Genomic DNA, 12388 nt, shown 5'->3' with positions numbered 1-12388 from the left:
TCGGAGGCGCGCGCCCGGTCGCCTGGCGGGAAAGCGCGCGTGAAGCCCCCGGCTGGCTCTCGGTGTGGGGGAGGGAGGACAGGAGGCGTTTGGAACGTGCCACTCTCGGAGACAACGGGGGGATATCCGTGCTCCACTAGCGTTTCTACCCCTCCTATTCGCCGACCGATCCGTTAGTTCCCCCACGTCCCCCGCCCAGATCCGAAACCCCGCGCCGCGGCCAAGCTCCCTCCCTACAGCGTGGCCCAGCCCCTGGAACCCGGCTCTGGACTGAGTTGTCCCTTCTGCCGCCGGAGCGGGGCGCTGCGCCACACGGTGGGGCCGGAAATTCCCGCGGCCCGAGTGGAGGAGCCGAAGCCGAGAGCGCGGCACCGCGTTCCACCTCCCCGGGCCGGGCGGGGGCGTCGGGCCCAGCGAGGGCTGGGCTGGGCTGCTTGAGTGGGGGCGGGGGGCCGCGTCTGCGAGGAGCTGCGGCGCGGGCGGGCGGGGAGCGAGACGACGCTGCTGCTCGAGAGCCGCTCGGCGAGCTAGGAGACCCTGCGCCCCGGCTCCTGGGCCCCCGCCCCCTCGCGGTCTCCGCCTCCTTCCCTCACACACCCCCGGGCCGCCGGAGCCCCAGGCCTTCCCGGCGCTCCTGCTTCTTCTCTTCACATTCGCCCTCCGACCCGGGTCCTCCAGCCGCCCGCCGGCCTTGCTTTGCTCCCTGCCGGGCGAGTCCTCGTTCTCAGACTCTCCTTACACACACACACACACACACACACACACGCTTGCCGAGCCGCCACTCCTCACGGCCCCCCATCTCCTCGTCCTAGCTGACGCCGCCGTCGGGGGAGGATTGATGTTCCTTCAGCATCATGCAGCCGCCGCCGAGGAAGGTGAGGGTGCAGCTGGGGGGCTTTGGGGTTTGGGAGGGATGTGTACAAGGGACGCGGCTGGGGCGCCCCCTCCCCCTTTCCGCAAGGGGCCGTGACCGCCGTCGCCTCGGGCTTGTCACTGAGTTGCCGCCGGCTCCAGGCGAGGGCCACGCGAATGAGGTGTCTTTCCGACGAAGGGGCGGCCCAGGCTCGTCCCCTCCACCGCACGGGAGACCCCTAGACCTTTCACAAGAGTTTCGCGTGTGCATTTGTGTGTGTGCGCGCGCATGGCAGTGCTGCTCGCTGCAAAGTGCATTCTCGGGGCTGCACCGAGGGGAGGCGGGGAGCCCCTGCAGCTTTGCAGAGCCTGTGCTTGTGTGATTGTTTAGTCTGCGCCAGGTTTGAGCCCTCCAGCAGCTTGTCGCCACCCTCGCCCATTTGATAATTTTCAGGGAATTTGTTTCCAGCCTAGCCGTAAGGTTCGGCCTGCATTTCCCACGGGGCGGCCGAAAAGAAGTTGGACTAGTCACCTCCCCCCACCCCAGGGGAAAACAAATTAAGCCTTTCTCCCCCCACACCCAATCGTGTCCCGGCCCTCCAGCTAGGGGGCCGGGAGGCGGTGGTGCTGCCCCCGGAGAGCGAGAACCGGGCAGTGTGTGGCGTGTGCACCGCGATCTGGGCTTGGGGTGGGAGTGACGGGTGCTCTCGGCGTGTCAGCGGCTCCCCCCTGCGCCCTTCGAGAACTGTTTCACTGCCCTCTTCCCCAGCGTTCCCAAGGGCTGAGGCTGTGTCCTTGTCTTTTTAATCCTGCAGATGATTACTGTCTACTCAGGGCATTGGGTGGAGAAGGCTGTTCTGTCCTCCCCTCGTGGGCAAACATTTGCCGAATGCCTAACTCGCTCGTGTCTGCTGCTTCTTTTTCTCTTTCTTAATCCGGGTTTCTCCAGTTAAGTGACTCTTTTCTTTCACACATGTACCCCCATCCCTCCGAGTTAGCCCGGCTCCGCGGCGGCGGGGATTCCAGGCCCACTGTAACCTGGAACCCTGGGGTCCAGGCCTGGCTGGCGAGGCACTGGACAGCTTGCATTTGCTGTTCTGTTTGAAGTGGAGCCGCCACGGGGACCGGCTTGCTGGGGCGGCTTAAAAGCACTGCACATGCTGGAAGGTCACTTTTGCTTTCTCCTTTGTGAGAAAGAGATTGTGATTTGATGCGCTGTCAGCGAGTTGGCATCATCCTGAGACACTGTGCTTTCTCGCAGCCATTATGGAATAATTTATGTAGTCAATTTATGCATATAATTTCATGATTGTGTAAATTTTGGCCATTATACATTAGGCATTCTTATAGTCACTTCTGCCATCTATACTCAGCTCACCTCTCCTGGTGGTTAAAATCTTTGAATCTTTTTTGGAAGAAATAGAAGACAGACTCTTCAAACTCTAAGAAGACCTACTACATTATGTACTGAGCTTGTGCATGAAAAGGAATGACTGGCAGTTTATTTTGCACCTCCTTAATCTGTAATTTTTATACTCTTTTACTTTCATTTAACCTCTTTCAGGATATTTGGCTAGATTTCTTATTAAGTGTCCTCAGTAAACAAAATTAGGTGGCTAATAATGGATTTATGGCCTTTAGGGGAGAAGTGAGCAAGAGGTATATATTCTGACGGGTATTAAGTATTTTGCTTAAGTACTTTGTTGTTAAAGTTGCAGTATGGCCTTCATAATATATGGTATATTTTAGGTGAAAGTTACACAAGAACTGAAGAACACTCAAGTTGAGCAGATGACAAAACTTCAAGCCAAACATCAAGCAGAATGTGATTTACTTGAAGATATGAGGTAAGGTTATAGTAAATAGTTTGAGAACTTTTATATCTTTGTTTCAAAGAACCATTGAATTACCAAGCCCCAGGAACTGATGATGGAATTTCCTTTTGGATTTCCTGCTTTAAGGCTGTTAGAGCTTTGACTCAGCTAGAAATTATAACTGGAACTAACGCAATACAAACTTTTTTTTTCCTTTAGTGGCGGGACCTATAACTTACATATACTATCATGAAAAAAACAAGGATCTTAAAAATTTATTAGTCAAATTATAATGATTAAAGTAGAAATTCTTATTTAAATAATTTTTCCACTGAATTGTAACATTTACTGACCTTAGTGATTTCACAGAGATTTTTAAACTGACACCTCTGGTTAATGGTTAATATCTGGGGGTGAGCCTGTCAACCTCAGATGATTGCACACTAGCACTATTTGTTAGAACATGACAAATATAATTTTCTCTTTGAACATTAAATTTAGTGCAAAATGTGTATCATATTTTTTCATTAAAGTTACCTGTATTCCTAAGCATTGTGAAAATCAGTATCTTTATAGAGGGAAGCATGACTCATTTTATTGAAAGAGAGACCACTGTTTTAACAATCCTGTAATACAAATTGAGAGCTCAACAAACATATTTTTATAAAGGATGGAAGATAATTTGCATGTTGAAACAGAGTGGCTACAATTCTTTTTTTTTTTTTTTTAAGATTTTATTTATTTATTTGACAGAGAGAGAGAGGGAACACAAGCAGGGGGAGTGGGAGAGGGAGAAGCAGGCTTCCCGCAGAGCAGGGAGCCCCATGTGGGACTCGACCCCAGGAACCTGGGATCATGACCTGAGCCGAAGGCAGACGCTTAACAACTGAGCCACCCAGGTGCCCGAGTGGCTACAATTCTTAATTCCCTTTAGTAACACATTTATCAAATTGGAGTTGGGTCTGTAAGCTCTGTCAGTTGCCTGTTTTCTCCTGTGGTGCATAACCTCATGTTGATTTCATGAAAAATATGAACTGTGTGTTGTTATAATAAAATTATGTGTTTGGGTAGCCGAATTGTTTGGAGCCCAAAGATTTTAAAGAGTTCCTTTTTTCCTGCCCCATATTTAATTTAGGTACTATCTGTGACTATTTCTACTGTCTACTTCTAACTAGGGCATATATATTTAGTCTTATCCAAAGTTGGAAATACCAAGATCATTGTTTTCTCACCGGGAAGTATTCTATTTTAATTCTGCATTTGTTTCTTTTTGTTTTTCATGTGGCCACAGGGAAATTTTTAGACTTAAATAATTCCTGTGCAAAATACCTGGAATTCTTCATAAGGTTAAAAATGAAAAGTTTTAAACATCTATTAAGTGAAATAAGGTATTTTAGTAGAAATCTCTAAGTGAAGAAAGTAATAAATTTTCAGAAGCAGTTTAGAAAGGCCAACTTAGTGTGTAAGTGAAAATTCCCTGTGGGGTATGGAAGGTCAGTGGTCATTAAGTCCTGTGATTATATCTTCTAAAGACTTCTTGTTTACATTCTTTTCTTTTTTTCCCCTATTGCCTATACCTTGGTACCTGAGCTTATGGTCAAGGATAGGGACACACAGTCACTGCTAAGTTGATGTAGGTTATTCTGCTTCTGTTATTTAGTTGTTTGTATTATTGCCGACCCCATCACATTTCACTTGCGTTATTGCAATAATATCCTAACTGTTGCAGTAGTGTTCTCATATCTCCTACCCCTCAATCTCTTCTTTTAAGTCTGTCTTCCACATTGTCACCAGTTAGCTTTCTTTCCTTTTCTTTTCTTTTTTAAAGATTTTATTTATTTGATCGAGAGAGAGCACACGCAGGAGCACGGGGGAGGAGCAGAGGAAGAGGGAGAAGTTGAGCAGGGAGTCCGGACTTGATCTCAGGACCCTGAGATCATGACCTGAGCCGAAGGCAGATGCTTCACCGACTGAGCCACCCAGGCGCCCCACCAGTTAGCTTTCTAAAAACATTGTTTATGGGGTGGCTCAGTTGGTGAAGCGGCTGCCTTTGGCTCAGGTCATGATCTCGGGGTCCTGGGATCGAGCCCCACATCGGGCTCCCTGCTCATAGGGGAGCCTGCTTCTCCCTCTCCCTCTGCTTGCAGCTCCCCCTGCTTGTGCTCTCTCTCTCACTCTCTCTGTGTCAAATAAATAAATAAAATCTTAAAAAAAAACACATTGTTTATTATATACTGCGTTCTCTATGGCCTTCTAGATAAAGACTACACATCTTGTTGTAGCTTATATGGCCCTCTGCATCCTAGCCACAAGCTTCCTTTCCTGGTGTAATTACTGCCATTTCATGCTTATTCATCCTTCCTTCTTATTCCCTTTGCCCTGGCCACTCAGGACTTCTAGTTATCTAATTGTGCTCTGTACATTCATGCCTTTATATGTGCTGTTCTGTTTGCCTGCTGATACCCTTCCTCCCACTTTGTCACCTGGCAAATTAATGGTTGCCACTAAGTTTGCAAGTTATTGTTCACTGTGATCTCAGAGGATTTTGATTTTGCACATGCTTTTGGCTTCCCCCTTCATATGAATTCCTTGAAGTCAGGGGGTAAGTCTTAATTCGTTTTTGTGTCTTTGTACCCTTTGTTTAGGCTGTCAGAATTGTTAAATGAATGTAACTGGTTATATTTAAATGCACCTTACTTGTTTTTAGGTGAAATGTTTTATTGCTCTGTTTGTAGGGGGCTAGAGTGGTGTCTGTTTGGCTTGTGTTATACTTTGATTCATGTGGGCACTTTAAGATGTACCGTGCTAGGGGCGCTTGGGTGGCTCAGATGGTTAAGCGTCTGCCTTCGGCTCAGGTCATGATCCCAGGGTCCTGGGATCGAGCCCCGCATCGAGCCCCGCATCGAGCCCCGCATCGAGCCCCGCATCGAGCCCCGCATTGGGCTCCTGGCTCGGCGGGGAGCCTGCTTCTCCCTCTCCCTCTGCCTCTCCCCCTGCTCATGCTCTCTCTCTCTTCTGTATCTCTGTGTCTCAAATGAATTAAAAAAAAAAATCTTTAAAAAAAACCAACGTACTGTGCTATTTGATGTTGAATATATCTGTATTTACATAATATATAAATATATAGATTGTTGGTGTTCCAAAATTAGTACATTCTTTATTCGAATGTTGTATGTTCTTCTTTTATATTAAATTATTGGAATGGATCCCTTCACTCCTATGTAGTTGTGAGCAGAATACTATATTACCTCCTAAAAGGTGAGTTTAGGTTTCTGATTTTTGTTTTTCAATGATAATATTGAATTGGAAGTTGAAAATTGCATACTTTTGATATTCATAATAACTTTAGTTGCTTGAGGAAGGGGGTAGTCTGGCTTTTCTGGTCTGTCCTAGCAAGTAGAACAACATTTAAAAATTCATTAGAAATCTCTGAACTTGAGTTTTTATATGTATTATATTGTAAAAGATCTTGCTTGCTGCTTTTCCTTTTTTTTTTTTTTTTCAAGTAATCTCTTCCCCCAACGTGGTACTTGAACTCACAACCTGGAAATCAAGAGTTGCATGCTATAGGGACTGAGCCAGCCAGGTGCCTCTGCTTTTCTTTTTTTGAGGTTCCCATCACCCTCCTCCCCAAAACCCCACAAATAGTAGTCCTTCTCACCGATGCCCCAACCAGTATTATGCTTTATTTAAGTTAGTGTGAATTCACTCAAAAACAGTGCAAATAGCTTCTCTTAAGATAAAGAAATTGTTAGTAGGCAGAGAATAATTTTTACGACTTTAAAAAGAGGGAAAAACTAAAAGACCACAATAATTATTAAGCTGTAAGTAGGAGATGTAATGGGAGATGTAGTGTATTAAGCTGTAAATAAGAGAATTTCATGCTGGGTTATGGCTAGTTTCCACTCCCTTCCCCCCTTTTCATCTTGTGGAATTCTGAAGGGAGGAAACCAATTATGATACAGTATTTTTCCTTTGCTATCCCCCCCCTTCAGTTCGTTTGTTCCAGGGATGTATTTGGAAGCTGGTGTGTCGGGAGTAAAATATGAGAAGGAAAGATAATTCATTTGTTGTTAATCAGGGACATTCCATGCTTTGGGGAGATTTTGTACTGAAGTGTTTCCTGTTGACTTTTGCTTAGACAAGCAAACTTTACTTTCTTTTTAGTTTATTATTACTATTTTTTCTCTCTTTGCTTTCTAAGACAACTTTTAAGTTTCTAAATACTACAGCCTATGTATTATTTATTAATACTATATATTTAGCATTGTTTATTCTCTTGATATACTAAGTAGAGTCAATAAAGAAAGTTCTTTGCAGGAATCCTCAACATAAAGAACTACCTTCTTAGCAGACATTTTTAGGTCATTATATAACATGGAAAAACCATAGAATTTTAGAGTCTGTTGAACACTGTCATATTTGTCAGTGAAAATGGAAACTGAGGCACAGTGAGATGAAGTGAATCATATTGAGAAAAAATGCTAAGCTATTTCTCTAATTTCTGGACTAGTGCACTATCTTGTTTCTCTGTATTATCCAAGCTTTTAATCAAGGAAATCATCATAAGTCCCATTTCTTGAAACATTTTGCCTATCAAAAAGCACATTTTAACTAATAATTTTTCTTATTTTTTACTTTTCATACATCAAACTGTCAGTCAGCTTTGAATCATTATTTTAAAACTACTAACATGAATCCAGACAAAAGCAAAGATACTTGAAACTTTACGTCGGAGAAGCCTGAGTGTATGGTTCCTCACAGATGTTCTGAAAAATGGAAACTGGCTTAAGAAGCACCTGTCCTTTCTTTGTAGACACCTGGAGGTCTAGTAACCTCAAGTGAGGAATTACTGTAATATATGATACCTTCTCTAAACTGTAGGTTTGTGGGACTCACTGGGGATTGGATTCTTGTCTGTTTATGGATACTCTTGAGAATTTTTTTATTGTCTCAGAGACTGTTATGTATAGAAGGGAACCTTAGAAGTAATCTGGTCTAGACTGTTTTTTTTAAAGTTTTATTGAGATACAATTCACATACCATACAATTAACCTATTTAAAGTTTTTTAGTATATTCATAGGATTGTACAACCATCAACACTTTAACTTGAGAACAGTTTTGCTTCCCCAAAAAGAAACTCTGTACTTTTTAGCAGTCACTTCCATAATTTTCTCCAGCCTTGAGCAGTTACTTTCTTTCCCTATAGAAGTAGAATCTGTAAGAATGGAATCATTCAATGTGTGGTCTTCTGTGACTGGCTCTTACTTAGCATAATGTTTTCAAGGTTCATCCATGTTAACAGCATTAGTACTTCATTCCTTTTTATTGCCGAATAATACTCTGCTGGATGGATATACCACCACATTTTATTAACTCACTTATCAGTTGATAGATTTTTGGCTATTATGAATAATGTTCCTTTGAACATTCATGTACAAATTTTTGTGTGGACTTATGTTTTCATTTATCTTGAGTATAAATCTGGTAGTGGAATTGCGGGGTCGTATGGTAACTATGTTTAACTTTTTGAGGAACTTTCAGACTGATTTCCAAAGTGGCTCCATTTTATATTCCCACTAGCAGTCATCTTATGAAGGTTCTAGTTTCTCCACATCATTGCCAATGCTTGTTATTGTCTGTCTTTTGATTATAGCCATCCTAGTGGGTGGGAAGTGGTATCGTTGTGGCTTTTATTTGCATTTCTCTAGTAGTCTGTGATATTGAGCATTTTTTCATGTGTTTATTGGCCATTTGTATATCTTCTTTGGAGAAATGTCTATTCAGATCTTTTGCCCATTTTTTTTAATCGGGTTATTTGTCTTATTGCATTATAAGAGTTCTTTATGTATATGTATGTGTGTGTATATGTATATATATGTAAGTTATTTGATTTGCACGTATATACAGTATTTGCAATATTTTTCCCACTCTGGAAGAATCACCTGAAGTGATTCAGACATGCATTAAATTTTGAGAATTACTGAAGCAGTGGAAAGAATAAGGACTTTGAAGGTAGACCAGAGATTGAAACCCAACTCTGCCACTTACTAATTGTGTAATCTTGGACAAGTTATTAAGGTTCTTTGAGCCTCATATTTCATGTATGTAAAACAGGGTTAACCCTTTTGCTTTTCTGTAAAAGTTAAATGAGATATGTGAAATGCTGAGCATGGTAGATCTTCAGCATTGGTAGCTGCTATGGTTAGTGGAAATCAGAGCCTGGGAAGAGGGATGTTGTCTTATTCAAGGTAACAGTGGAGGTTTTTGTGTTTCATTAATTCTAAGAAGCACAGTTTTGTTTTGTTTTTTACATTCTTCTGAAATCCAGATACATCTTAGAGTTGCTTTTGACTTTGATGTAGTTGTCAATGTCTCTTCATGCATAGACTTGAAGAATACGTATTGGCAGGCTTGAAAGAAAATCCCAGAGTTAATGATTGGAATTACAAATGTTGGGTCACCTGGGCTTTTGATGGCACATAGGATGATATTGTGTGGAAAAATATAGGTATCAGTGATTGATTCAAAACAGTGGTTCAGGGGCGCCTCTGGGTGGCTCAGTTGTTAAGCGTCTGCCTTCAGCTAAGGTCATGGTCCTGGGGTCCTGGGATCGAGCCCCGCATCGGGCTCCCTGCTCGGCGGGAAGCCTGCTTCTCCCTCTCCCTCTGCCTGCCTCTCTGCCTGCTTGTGCTCTTTCTCTCTCTCTCTGTCAAATAAATAAAATCTTAAAAAAAAAAAAAAGTGGTTCAGAAGAGCTTGACTCCTGAGTGTGACCAGTTTATGCATCAATTTATTTTTTCTTTTTTAAAATTATGCACAAGAGTAATGTATACTAAAAATCTGACTAAGTTTAGAAGCACTCTTTTAATAAGTATAAATAAAAATTGTAATTGATAGGGTATTGTATAAATTTAGTTGGCAGCATTTTTTTCTTAGTGGAACATAATGTGTCTTGGAACTAGTGTCGTTTTTGATATGAAAACTGGAAGTAGCTAATCAGATACTGGACCCAGGTCTTTTTTCATTCATTCAAAAGTTATATTGCTTCTCAGTTCAGTGTTTTTTCCTTTTTTTTTTAATTTTAAAATTTATTTTATTTTTTTTAGAGGGAGCGAGAGGGAGAAAGAGAATTTTTTTAAGTTTCAGAGGTAGAGTTCAGTCTTAATGTAACACCCAGTGCTCATTACATCACATGCCCTCCTTAATGTCCCTCACCCAGTTACCCCCTCCCCCTCCCCCCTTCAGCAACTTTCAGTTTGTTTCCTATGATTAAGAGTCTCTTATGGTTTGGGGAGAGAGAGAATCTTAAGCTGGGCATGGAGCCTGATTCGGGGCTTGATCTCGCAACCCTGAGATCATGATCTGAACCAAAATCGAGTCGGACGCTTAACCAGTTGGGCCACCCAGGTGCCCCTCAATTCAGTATTCTTTCAAATGAGAATTTAAAAGTGATGTAAGTCATGAGGGGAGAATTTTTAAAAATAGGGCTACATGGAAAAAGATCAAGTAGGACCTTACTTAGCATTTCTTTGAGAGGAAAAAAAAAAGATTACTTGATTTTAAAATGAAAGGATATCATGGAACTTTAACTGATGAAATGAATTTACATTTTAAATATATACTTCTGGGTGCCTGGGTGGCTCAGTTGGTTAAGCGACTGCCTTCGGCTCAGGTCATGATCCGGGAGTCCCACAAGTCCCGCAATGGGCTCCCTGCTCAGCGGGAAGTCTGCTTCTCCCTCTGACCCTCCCCCCTCTCATGCTCATTCTCTGTCTCTCAAATAAATAAATAAATTCTTTGAAAAAAATTAAAAAAAATATATACTTCCACATTATGGTCAGTTCTAGACCACATTATGGTCAGTTCTGGAGGGGAGACTAAGAGTAGGAGGTACAAACTAGGCAGAGGAGGAAATAGGGAAATACATTTTGAAAATCTGTTAACTAAAACTTTTTGTAACAGACCACTGCTTACTTGAAAGAGTCAGGGTTTTAACGATACCTTTTCCTATTGCTATTTAATGGTTTATGAGCTTATAAACCATTGTTCATTGATTCTTATCTGCTCCTAAAATGTGAAAATTTGGTTCTGGATGGGATGACTATTGCAGCCCACTGCAGAAGTTGTTTTATGATTTATAGATTTGAACAGGGGATACTTTGATGAGCCAGATGAAATTAAACTAAGGCTTAGTAATGAAAGTTACCCACCACTTGGGTTAAGAATAGAAGTGTTGGAAGAATTTTTGTGTGCATTTTTTTATTTTGGTCTTTTTAACCATACCCAGGTATATAAATATGAGAGACAATGAAGGTGGATCTGTGTGGTAGGATACCTGTGATACACTAGAACGAGCACTAGCTTAGAATCATACAACCGGGGTATGAATCCAATCTTAATCTCTTATTAACTGTGTGACTTTGGCCCTAAATCACCACAGGTCACTTAAACTTCTCTGAGCCTCATGTATCTTATCTGTAAAATGGTAATAATTATAATATCTTATGGGATTATTTTGGTAATTAAAACAAAGTAATGCATATAAAAGCTCTCTTGCATAGTGACATAATAGATACTCAGTGAATGCATGTGGATTGTAATTTTAAGTAATTGAGAACATCAGTTCAGAATTAGGGTCTGTGACTTATCCCCTAAAGAGTTAACTTGTGGGTTAAAAATGCAATGAGCCTTAAAGATAAATTGTTCAAGTAATACTAAGAATTTCCTTCACGAAGTTCAGTAGTCCTAGGTACCTTCTATTTTTCTGTGTGTTGGTTATGATTCTTCTCATGATTGCTGGATGGCTTCTGCAACTCTAAGCATGATAATCTTATACAACAACGGTTAGTGGAGGAAGAGGAGGCAAGGGCAGTTTATCTTTAATGCAAATTTTCCTTCCCTTCTTCTCTTTCCTCTGAGAAGACAATTTCTACCAGAAATGATCCCAGTAGATTTTCCCTTATATCTTATGGGCTGAGTTTGCTTCATCTGCCTGTGCATGCCTAGTTGCAAAGGAGGCTGGGGATATGATTATATTCTTGGAGAGGTGGTCTTTGCCAGCAAGAAATAATGTATTGATGGCAGTGATACGGCTTTTGCCACATTACTGTTTTGCCCTGTTTGCCACAGGGACCAATTTCTAAGTTCTAGTGTTTCCCATAAAAGTGTAAAAAATGTGTTGGGGTTTAATTGTGCAAGATATAGCTGGAATAAGGAATTCCTTAGAAAACACTTGTATGAAGGAGGGGAAATCGGAGGGGTAGACGAACCATGAGAGACGATGGACTCTGAAAAACAAACTGAGGGTTCTAGAGGGGAGGGGGGTGGGAGGATGGGTTAGCCTGGTGATGGGTATTGAGGAGGGCATGTTCTGCATGGAGCACTGGGTGTTATGCACAAACAAGGAATCATGGAACACTACATCTAAAACTAATGATGTAATGTATGGGGATTAACATAACAATAAAAAAATTTAAAAAAGGAAAAAAGAAAACACTTGTATGCATTCCTACCAACTTCTTTTGAATTCAGTGTCTTAGGTCAGGAGTAGGTTTTTGTATTTGCCATAGGTAATGGCCCAACAGGCCTCTTAGTATTCTCCTCTTAGCAATATAGGAGTGGTTAAAAATCTCGCCACTTTTGCTCTTCTGATAATTTAGAGAAATGGTGGCCTAAGGGCCCTCCAGGCAGTTGTGGTTTTGCTGAACTTCTTTTACTT

At 42.0% G+C, this 12388-nt stretch overlaps 1 protein-coding gene across 1 annotated transcript in view; it reads left to right on the top strand.

Annotated features, from left to right (window-relative positions):
* The first annotated feature begins 854 nt into the window (after positions 1-854).
* Positions 855-12388, top strand: part of FCHSD2 (FCH and double SH3 domains 2) — a 303207-nt gene continuing 291673 nt past the window's right edge. The window contains exons 1-2 of the mRNA XM_021704593.1: positions 855-875; positions 2602-2699. Coding sequence (XP_021560268.1) covers positions 855-875; positions 2602-2699 — 119 coding nt within the window. The remainder of the gene's footprint in view (positions 876-2601; positions 2700-12388) is intronic.

Source organism: Neomonachus schauinslandi, chromosome 11 (assembly GCF_002201575.2).
Source record: "Neomonachus schauinslandi chromosome 11, ASM220157v2, whole genome shotgun sequence".
NCBI classification, from domain to species: Eukaryota; Metazoa; Chordata; class Mammalia; order Carnivora; family Phocidae; genus Neomonachus; species Neomonachus schauinslandi.
This window is presented reverse-complemented; position numbering and strand designations above follow the sequence as displayed.